Source organism: Patiria miniata, unplaced genomic scaffold, assembly GCF_015706575.1.
Source record: "Patiria miniata isolate m_02_andy unplaced genomic scaffold, ASM1570657v1 HiC_scaffold_26, whole genome shotgun sequence".
Lineage (NCBI taxonomy): Eukaryota > Metazoa > Echinodermata > Asteroidea > Valvatida > Asterinidae > Patiria > Patiria miniata.
The window spans coordinates 382,972-398,226 of record NW_024037065.1 but is presented as its reverse complement, the minus strand read 5'-3'; the positions used below and the strand labels follow the sequence as shown (position 1 = coordinate 398,226).

The following is a 15,255-nucleotide window of genomic DNA, read 5'->3' as shown; positions in this document are numbered from 1 at the left end:
TTCGTAACACATCTAAAGATGAGCACGCTGTCAGGTTGCCTGCTTTTTTCTCTTCACTTGTCATGTTAGAGATTGTCCTGTAGAACCAATTTGTCACACCTTCTGTTTCCAGTTCTTGTCCAACGACTCTCCTCCGTTCACCTTTCACGTGTCGTTTTTTCCCCATGCTGTTTTTGTGATTAATGTCACCCTTACGCAGAACATTCACTTTGATGCGTTGTTGTCTTTTGGTAGGTTTGTTCCTTATTGTGAAAACATACTTGCAGCAACTGGTAAACTTGCACACTCCAACAAATTTCACATAAGGACCCCGTCGTTTCCTGCTGTCTGGTCGTTTGCAACGGTTATATTTGAATGCAAGGACGCAACTCTTATTCCAGACTTTGAATTTGTCCGCCATTAATTCAGTCCAGTTGTTCATGAGGCGAAGCATTTTCCGAGTAGGTTTAATTGCTGACCATTCCTCCTTAGTAATGGAAAAGGAACATTTCTTTGGCTTGTTTTGCTGCGGAATCTCTGTTTGAGAGCTATTCAGGTCCGCTTCCTCTGACAACTCACTGGTGTTCATGTTCCTTAAGTTGTTTGTTTTCTGATCAGTGCGTGCAGGGCCTGAATTCATCTCGCAGGTCATCGTCATCATTAAATCCAGCCTCATCATGAGACAGTGTTTCACCTTGTTTGTTGTGGCATACAGGACAGTAATATGGCAGGTCTTCATTGCTACCATCATTGATGAAGTTAACACACTCGAAATGATACCATTTCATGCAATTATTGCACTGAACATACGGTCTGCCATCATTGGGTTGTCTGCAAATGCAATGCAAACTGGGCATATCTTCATTCTCATCGGCGTCAGGTACATGCTGTTTGGTTGGAGGAGAAGGGTCAACTTGACCTTCTGCATCACTATCGTCACAGTCAGTTTCATAGATACATGTATTGGCTGGTTGAGACAGGTCAACTTGATCTTCTTCTCTCCCGGCAACTTGATCTCCCTCACTCCCGTCAGAGTCAGAAACATATTGTTTGGCTTGTGAAGACGGCTCAACTTGATCTTCTTCACTCCCGTCAACTTGATCTCCCTCACTCCCGTCAGAGTCAGAAACATATTGTTTGGCTTGTGAAGACGGCTCACTGTGATCTTCTTCACTCCCGTCAACTTGATCTCCTTCACTCCCATCAGAGTCAGAAACATATTGTTTGCCCTGTGAAGACGGCTCAACTTGATCTTCTTCACTCCCGTCAACTTGATCTCCCTCACTCCCGTCAGAGTCAGAAACATATTGTTTGCCCTGTGAAGACGGCTCAACTTGATCACATTCACTCCCGTCAACTTGATCTCCCTCACTCCCGTCAGAGTCAGAAACATATTGTTTGCCCTGTGGAGACGGCTCAACTTGATCTTCTTCACTCCCATCAGAGTCAGAAACATATTGTTTGCCCTGTGGAGACGGCTCAACTTGATCTCCCTCACTCCCGTCAGAGTCAGAAACATATTGTTTGGCTTGTGAAGACGGCTCACTGTGATCTTCTTCACTCCCGTCAACTTGATCTCCCTCACTCCCGTCAGAGTCAGAAACATATTGTTTGGCTTGTGAAGACGGCTCACTGTGATCTTCTTCACTCCCGTCAACTTGATCTCCTTCACTCCCATCAGAGTCAGAAACATATTGTTTGCCCTGTGAAGACGGCTCAACTTGATCTTCTTCACTCCCGTCAGAGTCGGAAACATAGTTTTTTGCTTGTGAATAAGGGTCAACTTGATCTCCTTCACTCTCGTCAGTATCAGAAATATAGTATTTTGTTTGCAAAGACGAGCCAGCTTGACCTTCACCCCTGTCAGAGTCAGAAACATATTGTTTTGCTGTTGAAGACGGTTCCAATTTATCTCCTTTACTCCCATCAGAGGCCGAAACATAGTGTTTTGTTTGTGCAGACAGGTCAACTTGATCTTCGTCACTCCCGTCAACTATATCTCCTTCACTCCCATCAGAGTCAGAAACATAGTGTTTTATTTGTGGAGGCGTGTCAACTTGATCTTCTTCACTCCTGTCAGAGTCAGATACATAGTGCTTGGTATTCTTGTCTGCTGCATCACTTGAGTGAGACGCATAGTGTTTGGTTTCTGGAGAAGGGGCATCTTTGTCTGCTTCGTCACTTGAGTGAGAGGGAGACGCATAGTGTTTGGTTTCAGGAGAAGGGGTATCTTTGTCTGCTTCGTCACTTGAGTGAGAGGGAGACGCATAGTGTTTGGTTTCAGGAGAAGGGGAATCTTTGTCTGTTTCGTCACTTGAGTGAGAGGGAGACGCATAGTGTTTGGTTTCAGGAGAAGGGGCATCTTTGTCTGCTTCGTCACTTGAGTGAGAGGGAGACGCATAGTGTTTGGTTTCTGGAGAAGGGGCATCTTTGTCTGTTTCGTCACTTGAGTGAGAGGGAGACGCATAGTGTTTGGTTTCAGGAGAAGGGGCATCTTTGTCTGCTTCGTCACTTGAGTGAGAGGTAGACGCATAGTGTTTGGTTTCAGGAGAAGGGGCATCTTTGTCTGCTTCGTCACTTGAGTGAGAGGGAGACGCATTATGTTTGGTTTCAGGAGAAGGGGCATCTTTGTCTGCTTCGTCACTTGAGTGAGAGGAAGACACATAGTGTTTGGTTTCAGGAGAAGGGGCATCTTTGTCTGCTTCGTCACTTGAGTGAGAGGGAGACGCATTATGTTTGGTTTCAGGAGAAGGGGCATCTTTGTCTGCTTCGTCACTTGAGTGAGAGGAAGACACATAGTGTTTGGTTTCAGGAGAAGGGGCATCTTTGTCTGCTTCGTCACTTGAGTGAGAGGGAGACGCATAATGAAAAGGAATATCTTCGTCGCCCGCATTTTCATTTTTTCCTCTTCTGGCACAGTTTTCCTTTCTTTGTATAACTCTATCTCTCAATCCATGTCTGTTTCTATGCCATTGGTTATACAACCACTTCCTGTTCTTGATATTGTTTTTCAGTTTCATTGAACGTGCAACATCACCCAATACACACGTTGTTCCTCTGTAGCCAGCAAGATCAATTTTTTTAAATCGGGGAACTTTTGTAAACATCCAAAGAGTGTGTCTACGCTACGTAATTTCGCCATTTTCCTTCGAATAACGCTTGTTTTCTGAGCAGTGAAGAAACCTGAACATAAAAAAACAAGAACGATAAGAAAAGTAAATTATTAATACAAACAGAAAAGCATTGTAGACTCCAGCTTATCAAGTCTAATAATTTTTGAGCTAACTACCTCCCGTTCAGACTGACGTTCAAGATTCTCGCCATGGTGTTTTTGAAACATTTGAAATTAATACACCGCGCAATTTCCGACCCAGGCAGGAAGGTCAACAGACGAATCTTCATCATAAATTTTGCAGAAAAAAAGGAAAGGACCGTTGCGAGACGGAAAGTAATGAAGCTCTGCTTTTTTGGCCTTTCTGAGGCTGTTCTGGATGACTAAAAAGCAATCAAACTTTCACCCCGTTAATCATGTCTCATAAATCAGACTTTAAATGAGGTCCAAAGTAAAATTTTAGGTTTGTACTAAATGCGCATTTCCATTTCCATGAGCAAATACAGAAACTCAAATGTAGATACTGTAGGTTGACAGAGTTGTTGCCCTTGTTCTGTCGGGACACGGCAGTCAGTCACGAACAAAGTGGTTTTACCTTTTTTTGTTTTACAATTCAGCAAGTAAACTTTTGGTTCAAAACTTTAACACGGAAAAACCAAAAACTGAACAGTACTTTCCTGAAATTACATCACAGTGCCGGCGCACTCAGTGTTCCCAAAAAGCATGATGTTCATATTTCTATGCGATTAATCAAAATTAATGCGAAATTCGTTTAAGAAAGACAGGTGCACAAAACGTTTCCCAAGAGAGACACATCTTGTGCACAACTCATTATTTTTTTGTTAAACAATAACGAAAGATGTCCGGTGGACCCATTAAACCAAAAGTAAACCAATAACGGTAACAGACAACGCATCAAAATGCAAAATTTGATCCTCTTTTTTTAATTTAACTCTGATATTACAAAAGCCTCGTTATTCCGGTGGTTGAATGGTCGGTTAAGACAAAGCCGAACAAGGCAACTAATATTGCACCTACATGAATTCCAAAAGGAAGACGGATTAGCTTTAAAGTTGTAACACTATACCTTTACATAAAAAGCCTGCTTAGGCCTATGTTGAAATACAAAACGGTCATTAGTTTGTGGGTTTAGGGACGAAGCATATGGATATTTTAAAACCCACAAAAGGTATGATAAACATCGTTATTTTAATGTTTCAATAATTATTTTGACATCTTGCACAATTTGGGGTGAAAATTAAGTAACATTGTACTCCAGGACTGAAATACGGCTGTAAATTTCCCTCAGATTTTCAATTGATAAATGCAATGGGTTTTTTTTTGGGGGGGGGGGGTGCAAGTTTATATGCACTTTTTATAATGTTTAGCTCAGTGACCACTTTCAATTCTTTAAGACACATGGAGGTGATATAGTTATTACTACACCCTATAAACAATTTATAATTTACAATGATTTGAATTTACTCTTAGTTCCTTTTTGAATGAAGTGTTTTCAGTGAGATAAGCTAAGCTTGTGCAGTTTATTTTTTAATTTTTTTTTGGCAATCAATTTGCCCAGCCATTGGACGTTGTACACCTGGTCAATATCTTGGGGAAATATAGTCCTACACGGCTTTGGCATGGTTTCAAAATCCGACTAATAGACGGACGGCCGGTTCCGAGCATTCCGAGCTGTCTTGGGCGCGGTGAGTAGGGCGCCCTCAACAGTTTATTACTTTCCTTGTTGCGTTGTGACCTGCAGGGTCAGGGCCTCCTGACTGACGGTGGACTTCTGTGTGATTTTGTACCTTTGCCGTGATTACTACGAGTTATGATATCTCCAACGTATTCGTTATCATTCATGGTATGACTGTTATGGTGATTTAATGCCAGATTGGCCCCCAAATGGTTAGTTTGTTGCTACAAAACGTAACTGTTTGCACGTTGCAGTGACCATGACATTGTGTGCAGTGGTACATAAACAACAACAAGCGTGTGGAGCTACGTCCATGGTGTAAGCCACCGAGTCCACCATTTTGTTTGGTACTGAGTTGAATGTGCAGTCCATTATTTTTATACTCCTGTTTCATTATTTCAAACTTTTCGTCACGTTTTTCAAGTTCAACCATTTCCCTGATTTTTGTTCCAGAGGGTACAAACAATGTCTTAAAATTGAGTATTAAGATACTATGTTGAGACTTTGTACTTCGATTCAGATGCTGCTGGACCCCCCCCCTTTCCCCACCCATGCCACTCCGTTTCAGATATGCAGCTATAATTATCTCCACTAATGTTAGTGCGCTAGTGCACTGTGACCCCTAATAATTATAAACTGTATCTGAAGTTACTGACGCCCACAAATAGTGCCTGTTAAAAATCTTCCATATTAACATCTCCATTCATAACACTTTTGGAAGTGAACCAAACATTTCCTTATACTTCATAGTTCTCATCTAGATTGTCTTTGAAAATTATTTGAAACAGATTTGTGGAGTCCTGAAAACATAAGACTTTTCAAACAGACAACATTTACAATTATTTATTGATTGTAAACAAGGGTTTCGCCATTACTCTGTAGATACATTTGAGGGTACATAAATTGACTAAAAATTGCTTAATTGTCCAAGAGGATTAAGTTTATTCAAAGCCATGATAATTGAAATGTATAGAGGCCTAGGTTGCAAAACCTTGTATAAATTGAATCATGTAATACAAATATATAGTAAGCACTGTTTTTATTTCAAATTTACAGGTTGTGTGTTTAATTTATAAATACATGTAAGTGAAAAATGGTAGAAAATAATATTACATATAATTAAATCTAAATATAGTATTTACTAGGCCATGTCTTTTTAGTTGCAGGGATGTACATTTCTAAGATGTCATTATCAATCGGGTAATTTAGCCTACAAATTTTCATTGACCCATCATCTAAATGTGAAAATGAAGATTATGATAGCGAAGAAATAGAGAGGTGAAAGCATATATCCTTAACCTTAAGAGAAGAAGATAGTGACAGGAAAGGGGGCTATCTGTACCTAATCACCCTCATGTCAGTTAGGCTGGTGCCCGCATGATGTCCTGACAGTGTTGGGCATGTAAGAATGATCTCTGATCCTCGGGACGCCGTATCCAAGTTATTATTGAACAATTCGGCGGATCAGTTATGGTGGCGTTGAGAAATACACCTTTCATATTACCATGTGCTGTTGTCTCTGTACGGCTGGATGTTGCAACAAGGTGGCCATCATGGACAGACTGACGAACTTATGATGGACGACCCCCTTATATGAGAGAGTTGTAGGCATCCAGATCGGTGACAGTACCCATAAGAACAGGGCATTAACCAATCACATCACAAACAAACGTTCTAGCGTCCCCACATGACTTTTATCCAATCAGAAAGCCCCTTTCCTTTCTTCCCAAAAGAGTTCATCTATAGACATTCTGCAGACTTGGTGGTTAAAAAATAAAAAATTGCGAGCGTCCCCACGTGATCAGATACCATTTTGGTTGACATCTACCAGTAAACATGTGCATGGGTAACCACGTGTTGCTTATTTTTCAACATTTTGTTGGTTCATGTGATCATGCAGTAGGCAATCAGGAAAACTAATTATTCCTACAATAACAATATATATATTTATTATAATATTTCGACCTTAATCTGTCAATTATTCTTATAATTTGTGAAAGCAATTGTTAGGAGGTAGTAGACCCTGCCCCTTTTATTTCTGATATAAAAGTTAATTTAAAATGTGTTATCATCAGTTTCTACATTATTTTACTGCTTAATTGTACAGCTATTTACTGTTGGTTCTGTTGTAGATTTTTTTTATAGCTAATCTTTGATGATTTCATCATAACCTTTGGATATCCCAACAGTGTGCAAATCAACTTGATTCCATTTTTTGGTGGTAAAGGGCGGGACAAGGAGATTAACAAGTAAGGGGAGGCAAAGCGCGCCAAAAAATGTTTTTGTTTCAATAACGTCCAGTGCTACTTAATCCGAAGCGCCATTTCTCATTGCCCTGACATCACAAATGTACGTACGCTCTCGCTTGTGAAAGAACAATGTTACAAGTAATATATAATTATTGTTTTCCCCTCCAATATAGATTACGTAATGTTTGGAAGGGTAGAACATCACAAGTTCTTCTTCCTCTTTATGGGCGATTCACAAACCCATTTCATTAAGGAGCACACGTTCTCTGCAAACACAAATCGCAATCTCGCTACAGGCAAACTTCTGTTTTCTTTCCTTCAAACTTTAAATGTCTCTGTGTTTTTCCTCTGGACGAGGTCTTGTTAAGATCGAAATATGAAAGGCCCTGTTAATTTGTTTGATTCCCAAAAGTGCATTAGTACTCATATGAAGATTATGCTCCTTCGTCATCTGTGTAGAACTGCGTTGTCACAAGTCAAAGGGGAAAAAATAAAATTACCTAAACTTAGCCAAGGCTTTGTCATTTTGGTTTTGAATCGTTGAGAGGAAGGTTGTGCTTCAATGCTGTTGCAGTGTACTCCTGAAGTGTAATTGTCTGTTGACACCTTTTTAACAGGTTCAATTTACTGGATTGATGTTAATGTCCATCCCCTTGAAATATTTCTTTCGCCAACAATCCTGAATCCTCGAATTTTAATACGATTTTGCACACCCCATAGGGAATAAGGGTTAAAGAATCCTGAATACAAAATAATAACCAAAACAATGGGTCTGGCCCCACTTGAACCCGGATTCCGGGACAAATTTTAGCCGGTAGGAAGATCGCTAAAATTGGTTCAAATTGTGATACCCATTATTACACTACACAAATTTTAATTGAAATTCTGTTTGAAATATGAAAACGACAAGAAACGATGTTGGTTGTAGTCAAATTTTTTTCCCCCTCAATTTGAAAAATGTGAGTATTTTGCGATAAACTGTATTATAGGTTAATCCCCCAGAAATTAACAAAAACAATTAGTTACAGTACAAAATTTGCGAAAAGAAGTGAGCGCCGTCCCGTAACCCAAGGAACAGTTTCCATATCCTCATTGTGGTTGAGTTGTTACAATAAATAATAATTGTTACAATAAGGGGTGTCTTGTGGCTTTCATTGTCCAAGTTGCCCACAATGAGCACTCCAGGAAGGAGGGTACGCGTTCTCTGTAACCAAAGTCACCACTTCTGTAACATCTTTAGTTATGAATAGATCGTGAAAATTAAAATGGTGTCGAAGATCCGTATACTTGTAGTTCTTTATCTAGGTTAAGAAACTAGCGTCCCCAGCGTCTGCAGGTGGCTAGGAAAAAACGCAGTGTGTGAACGACCATGAAACAGGACGAAAGCGTCACTACGTGATTACTGAAAGCGTCCTTTTACTTCCGAATTACTTCCGAATCGTCCCAGGTCAGTCCCGCTCTAGCTTTTCTGCCCGGTCGAATTGGGTTCTTCATGCTTAAAGGGGCGCTTCATTGGGAGTTTCGATTACACATACAAACATAATGCTACAATGTGCGTTAAAGTCATGTTCCATAGATCCTCCTGCAGTCCTCTACCTCCAGCCTTGCCAGGTACAAGGCACCCTTCATTCATGCTTAAACTTAAGGAGAACTATGGGAGGTGCAATTAGGTATGAGATCCGGAATGGGACCGTTCGAGTACCGGGCGAGCTCGGCCCGCCCAGTAAGCTGCCGCCCGCTTCGAACACTGTACCCGCCCGGTTACTCAAGCGTGACGCTCGGTTGCCTGCTGGAGTGGCCCTCTGGGTCACAACAATAGCTGTAATCAACGGATTAGTGGTTATTGTTCGAGGATTACAGCGCCCAACTCAGGTTGGGTTGGTGTGGAATTTTATTCTTTTCTATCTTCATAGAATGCAAGTATTTTATGTTTGCATGAAATCATTTGACAAATAAACTTGATAAAACTGCGTGGTTTGCAAAGTTCTATATATGAACAATGGTTAAAAACTAGATGATCAAGGTGTGATTTTTTTTCTTTGAACTTTTCGAAATACGATGTTCGATATCTATATTCTCGGAATTGATCAAATGTACGAAATACCTCATTCTGTATTAATTGAAATAAAGTATTCCCCATATGACGAACATGAATTGTTTTGCGTGTGGTAATGATGTGATGTTGTTGAATTTTAGACTACGACACCGCACTTGCCCCTTATTCACGTTAATTCATACGCATTTTAAACAGAAAAGTCCGATACCCGTTTGAGAATAGAAGCGGGCGGGCTTGACCCCCGATCGGTATGAAGTGGCCCACTCGGTAGCCCCGATCGGTATGCATACTGGGCACTTTTTTATTCAAGCGCGACGCTCGAGAAGCGGGTGGGAATAACCCACTCTGTAGCTCCCGATCGGTATGAACGCTCGGTTATTCAAGCGTGAGCTTGGTTGACTGGAGTGGCTCTCTTGGTCGCTATCAACGGATTAGTGGTTATTGTTCGAGGATTACAGCGCCTGGCCAACTATGGTTTGCCCTGGCTATGATTATCTGCAGCATTTTCTTTGCTATAGGGTATAGAATGGCAGTATTTTCTTTGCATGAACACGTGTAAATGTAGGCCTATATGGGTTTTACTGATTGCTTGACGTACAACGTATTATTTTCCCCCTTTGTTTTAAGGTTTAAGTTTTTCTGTTGACGCAAAAACTTCACTCACTTTAAATCCTGAAACCAGATTTTTATGTGTACATTTTTTGTTCACCCTGAGACTCATTTCAATTAATAGTTGGAATATTTTTTTCTAGCTATTCTAATTTCTATCTAGAAAATATGCAAGATAAGACATTGCAAAATTGTACGTGAACACGCACATTCTTTAATCAAACCACTGAGCTGTGAAAGCAACTTGTGAATGACTACTACATGGACCACGTTCCCGCCCGTCGTCCGTGTACGGGACCCGGTGTCATACGAAAATCGGACTCGTATGAAAATCGGACTCTTTTCCCCTTTTATTGGTTAAACCCTCTCACGTGACCGGTCCATCTCCTAATTGTCTATGCAAGGGCATGCGCAATACCCCCAATGAGTCCGTACTTCATACAACCTAAATTCATGCTGCGCTGGCGTCAAGTGAGCGCAGAGCAAACCTTCTTTGTCATTCATTGAACGGTCTCCCTCATGTCTTAATATCGAATACATACAGCGCAGCGGGGGATATGTAACCGAAGGAACAGCCCATGACGTATACTGCTTTGTTGCAACGCGGGATTGGGTGTCAGACAGAAAGTGTGATACACGCTGTAAACATAATAGTCTGATACCCTTTCACTATACTTTGTGATAAACAAAACTCTAATGTCGCAGCGAGCGCATTAACTTCAGCGTTCTGACAACAGTCATCGTGATTGCAAACACGCAGAAAACCTGTGACTTCAGAGTATAAAAGATACAAAGAAGACATTTAATCTGTTCACATTGTGCCCCCAACCCTGGAAGCGAACTGATCAGTTGTTGTTTGAATTGCGCATTTAAATAACGTCTATATATATGTATTTGGATATTGGGCTAACCGGAAAGCTTTTATTAATGTTCAGTCTTCGTCTACTCAAATCAATAGTGTGCTTTAATCACTAGATTACGGATACAGTTGTTTATTTTTTTATGCTTTTTTTACAAAAAGTTTTCTGTGTAATTAATGATCTTCGGTGGCTTTTATCATCATCACGAAGAAATGTTCACACCACCATCAGAATAGATCAAGGGAAAATAATAAAGGTAATGGTAATAACAACAATAAAACGAAAAGACGAAAAGAAAATCAAAGGTTGAAAGCTCTCCGTCTATATTATTGTTCATCATCGGTATACCTCTTTCCCTTTCCTGCCTTTGGACTATCTGTTGAACGAAAAAAATTAATTAATGCACGTAAATAGAACAAACTGGGGAATTCTGATCTTAATACTGAACAAAATACCAAACCCGTTTGCTTTAAAAGTCAGATTCAGGGATTCATCGGTGCAAGTCCATATACATTTGTATACATTTAAGGGGAGAAAAACGTACCACGTAACTAATTGAAACCCATGTTCACTGATCACTCAAGCTTTTCAATAGGCCTGCGAGGACAATGGGTCACCAACAATAGCAGTCCACGGGAGGGATTACCGGCGGCGCGCCCTTTGATTTGCCGGGTCTTTGTTACCCAGCAGTGAGGATTATCGCCTTGCAAATTGCTTCTTTTGTTAGGTTCAGGAGAGGGCCCACCAGTCAGACTTGTACTTCGTTCTCTTAATCCGAGCTCGCCCACTTTGGAGAGGAGTCCCAATCCCTTTCTCGGAGTGGGCGAGGCTTAGCCCAGACCGTCTGGGAACCGGGCGGTAAGGGATCTCATACCTTACTCATAAGGGAACATGTGCATTAAAGTCATCCGGATCTGTGCATTTTAAAACCATTCTTACAAAATTTTTAAACCTGTTGGACCAGGTTAGACACCTTACTTTCCAGTTCATTTGGTCTTCCTGGATACCCTTTCATCCAGCCATGCCCGGTCCAAGGCGTTCATCAATCCTGAGGGTCATTTTAGGGAGCGGCGAAAATAGCACCTAACGTGCAGTAAAATCGCTGTTGATTTCAGTGCATTTGAAAAATATTTATCAAATACTGGATCCCCTTGGACCAGGTCAGACACCTTACTTTCCATGTCCTTTGGCCCTCCTGCATTCTCTTATAATCAGCCTTGCCCGGTAAAAGACGTCCATCATGCTTAAAGGGGTCCTTCTTTTAGCGACGATTATTGTACCTAATGGAAAGACGTGCATTAAACTCACTGTAGATTTAATAAAATTTCAAAAATGTTTTTAAAATACTGAAACCCCTTGGACCATATGAGTCCCATTATATTCCAGTTTCTTAAATCCTCTTGCATCCTCCGACATCCAGCCTTGCCCGGTCCAAGACGTCCGTCATATTAAAAGGGGCATTACTTTGGGAGCGCCGATTACGTACACAAATTGAAAAACGTGCATTAAAATCGACGTAGATTTAAGTTTTTTTCAAAAATATTTTTAAAATACTTCAACTCCTTGGACCAGGTCAGACTCATTATTTTCAAATTCCTTAGGTCTTCCTGCATCCCCCTACATCCAGCCTTGCCCGGTCCAAGGCGTACGTCATGCTTAAAGGGGTATTTCTTTGGGAGCGCCGATTATGTACACTAACATATTGGGAAACGTGCATTGAAATCGCCGTAGATTTTTTTTTTTTTCACAAATATTTTTAAAATACCGGAACCCCCTTGGACCGGGTGAAATTCATTATTTTCATGTTTCTCAGGTTCTCCTGCATCCTCGTACATCAAGCTTTGCCCGCTCCAAGGCATACTTCATGCTAAAAGGGGCATTTCTTTGGGAGCGCCGATTATGCACATATATTGGAAAACATGCAATAAAATCGACGTAGATTTCAGTCTTTTCAATTTTTTTTTTAAATACTGCAACCCCTTGGACCGGGTGAAATTCATTACTTTCATGTTCTTCAGGTCCTCCTGCATCCTCCTACATCCAGCCTAGCCCGGTCCAAGGCGTACTTCATGCTTAAAGGGGCATTTCTTTTGGAGCGCCGATTATGCTAACATATTGGAAAAAGTGCATTAAAATCGACGTAGATTAAAATATTTTTTTCAATTTTTTAAAAAAATACTGCAACCCCTTGGACCAGGTAAGACGTGTTATTTTCCAGTTCTTCGGGTCCTCCTGCATCCTCCTACATCCAGCCTTGCCCGGTCCAAGGCGTACTTCATACTTAAAGGGGTACTTCGTTTGGAGCGCCTTTTAAGCACACATATTGGAAAACGTGCATTAAATTCGACGTAGATTCAAGTCTTTTTCAAAAATATTTTTAAAATACTGCAACCCCTTGGACCAGATCAGACCCATTTTTTTTCCAGTTCCTCCGGTCCTCCTGCATCCTCCTACAACAAGTCTTGCCCGGTCCAAGGCGTATTTCATGCTTAAAGGGGCATTTCTTTTGGAGCGCCAATTGTGTAAACTAACATATTGGAAAACGTGTTGTATAGCGGCTTCGAAAAGCTAAGCCGAAGTGAGCTTTCTGGGCCTAATTAATGAACTTGACTTAATACACTGTATCAATTGTTTTATTAACTCCGTTTAGCGCGCAATCCATATCATTTTAGCGATATGAACAATTTCTCTGACCTCAAAATGTCACGTCCGCAAATATCTGGGGCGGCCAGGTGTTCCCGGCTGCGCCCACCGAGTAGCCTACTGTTTACAGCGCGCACAAACCCCATGGCAACAACCAGCAAATTGAAGAAAATTACGTGACTAATCAACAGTGTGTGTCTGTGCCGAATAATGCATTTTATCTTGTAGTGATCAAATAAATTAAAATCACAGTTGATTCAAGTCTTTTTCAAGAAATATTCATAAAATACTGCAACCCCTTGGACCGGGTCAGACACATTAGTTTCCAGTTCCTCGGATCCTCCTGCGTACTCCATGCTTAAAGGGGCATTTCTTTGGGAGCGCCGTTTATGTACACTAACATTTAGGAAAACAAGCAATAAAATCGACATAGATTTCCGTCTTTTTAAATTTTTTTTTTTAAATACTGCCACCCCTTGAACCAGGTCAGACGTGTAATTTTCCAGTTCTTCGGGTCCTCTTGCTTCCTCCTACATCCAGCCTTGCCCGGTCCAAGGCGTACTTCATGCTTAAAGGGGCATTTCTTTAGGAGCGCCGATTATGCACACATAATGTGCATTAAAACCGACGTAGATTTTTTTTTTTTCCAAAAATTATTTTTAAATACTGCCACCCCTTGGACCAGGTCAGACGTGTTATTTTCCAGTTCTTCGTGTCCTCCTGCATCCTCCTACATCCAGCCTTGCCCGGTCCAAGGCGTACTTCATGCTTAAAGGGGCATTTCTTTAGGAGCGCCGATTATGTACACTAACATATAGGAAAAAGTGCATTAAAAAATGCCTTAGATTCAAGTCTTTTTCAAAAACTATTTTTAAATACTGCCACCCCTCGACCAGGTCAGACGTGTTATTTTCCAGTTCTTTGGGTCCTCTTGTATCCTCCTCCATCCAGCCTTGCCCGGTCCAAGGCGTACTTCATGCTTAAAGGGGTATTTCTTTAGGAGCGCCGATTATGCACAATAACATATATGAAAACATGCAATAAAATCGACCTAAATTTACGTCTTTTCTCATTTTTTTTTAAAAATACTGCCACCCCTTGGACCAGGTCAGACGTGTTATTTTCCAGTTCTTCGGGTCCTCTTGCTTCCTCCTACATCCAGCCTTGCCCGGTCGAAGGCGTACTTCATGCTTAAAGAAGTACCCCTTTTAGCATGAAGTACGCCTTGGACCGGGCAAGGCTTGCTGTAGGAGGATGCAAGAGAACACGAAAACTGGAAAATAACACGTCTGACCTGGTCCTCGTCTGACCTGTATCCTCCTACATCCAGCCTTGCCCGGTCCAAGGCGTACTTCATGCTTAAAGGGGCATTTCTTTAGGAGCGCCGATTACGTACACTAACATATAGGAAAACATGCAATAAAATCGACCTAGATTTACGTCTTTTTTCAATTTTTTTTTTTTTAAATACTGACACCCCTTGGACCAGGTCAGACGTGTTATTTTCCAGTTCTTCGTGTTCTCTTGCATCCTCCTACATCCAGCCTTGCCCGGTCCAAGGCGTACTTCATGCTTAAAGAGGCATTTCTTTTGGAGCGCCGATTATGCACACAAAACGTGTATTTAATTGGACGTAGATTCAAGTCTTTTTCAAAAACTATTTTTAAATACTGCCAGCCCTTGGACCAGGTCAGACGTGTTATTTTCCAGTTCTTTGGGTCCTCTTGTATCCTCCTCCATCCAGCCTTGCCCGGTCCAAGGCGTACGTCATGTTTAAAGGGGCATTTCTTTTGTAGCGCCGATTATGCACACTAACATATAGGAAAACATGCAATAAAATCGACATAGATTTACGTCTTTTCTCATTTTTTTTTTAAATACTGCCACCCCTTGGACCAGGTCAGACGTGTAATTTTCCAGTTCTTCGGGTCCTCTTGTTTCCTCCTACATCCAGCCTTGCCCGGTCCAAGGCGTACTTCATGCTTAAAGGGGCATTTCTTTTGGAGCGCCGATTATGTACACAAAACGTGCATTTAATTTGACGTAGATTC

General features: G+C 41.2%; 1 protein-coding gene across 1 annotated transcript; it reads right to left on the bottom strand.

Annotated features, from left to right (window-relative positions):
* Positions 1-593: 593 nt before the first annotated feature.
* Positions 594-3,303, bottom strand: LOC119733665 (protein starmaker-like). The gene is made up of 2 exons (XM_038207062.1): positions 3,269-3,303; positions 594-2,820 (listed from the first exon to the last, which is right to left on the bottom strand). The coding sequence occupies exons 1-2, from the start codon at positions 3,301-3,303 to the stop codon at positions 594-596; spliced, it is 2,262 nt and encodes a 753-aa protein (XP_038062990.1).
* Between the last annotated feature and the right edge of the window lie 11,952 nt (positions 3,304-15,255).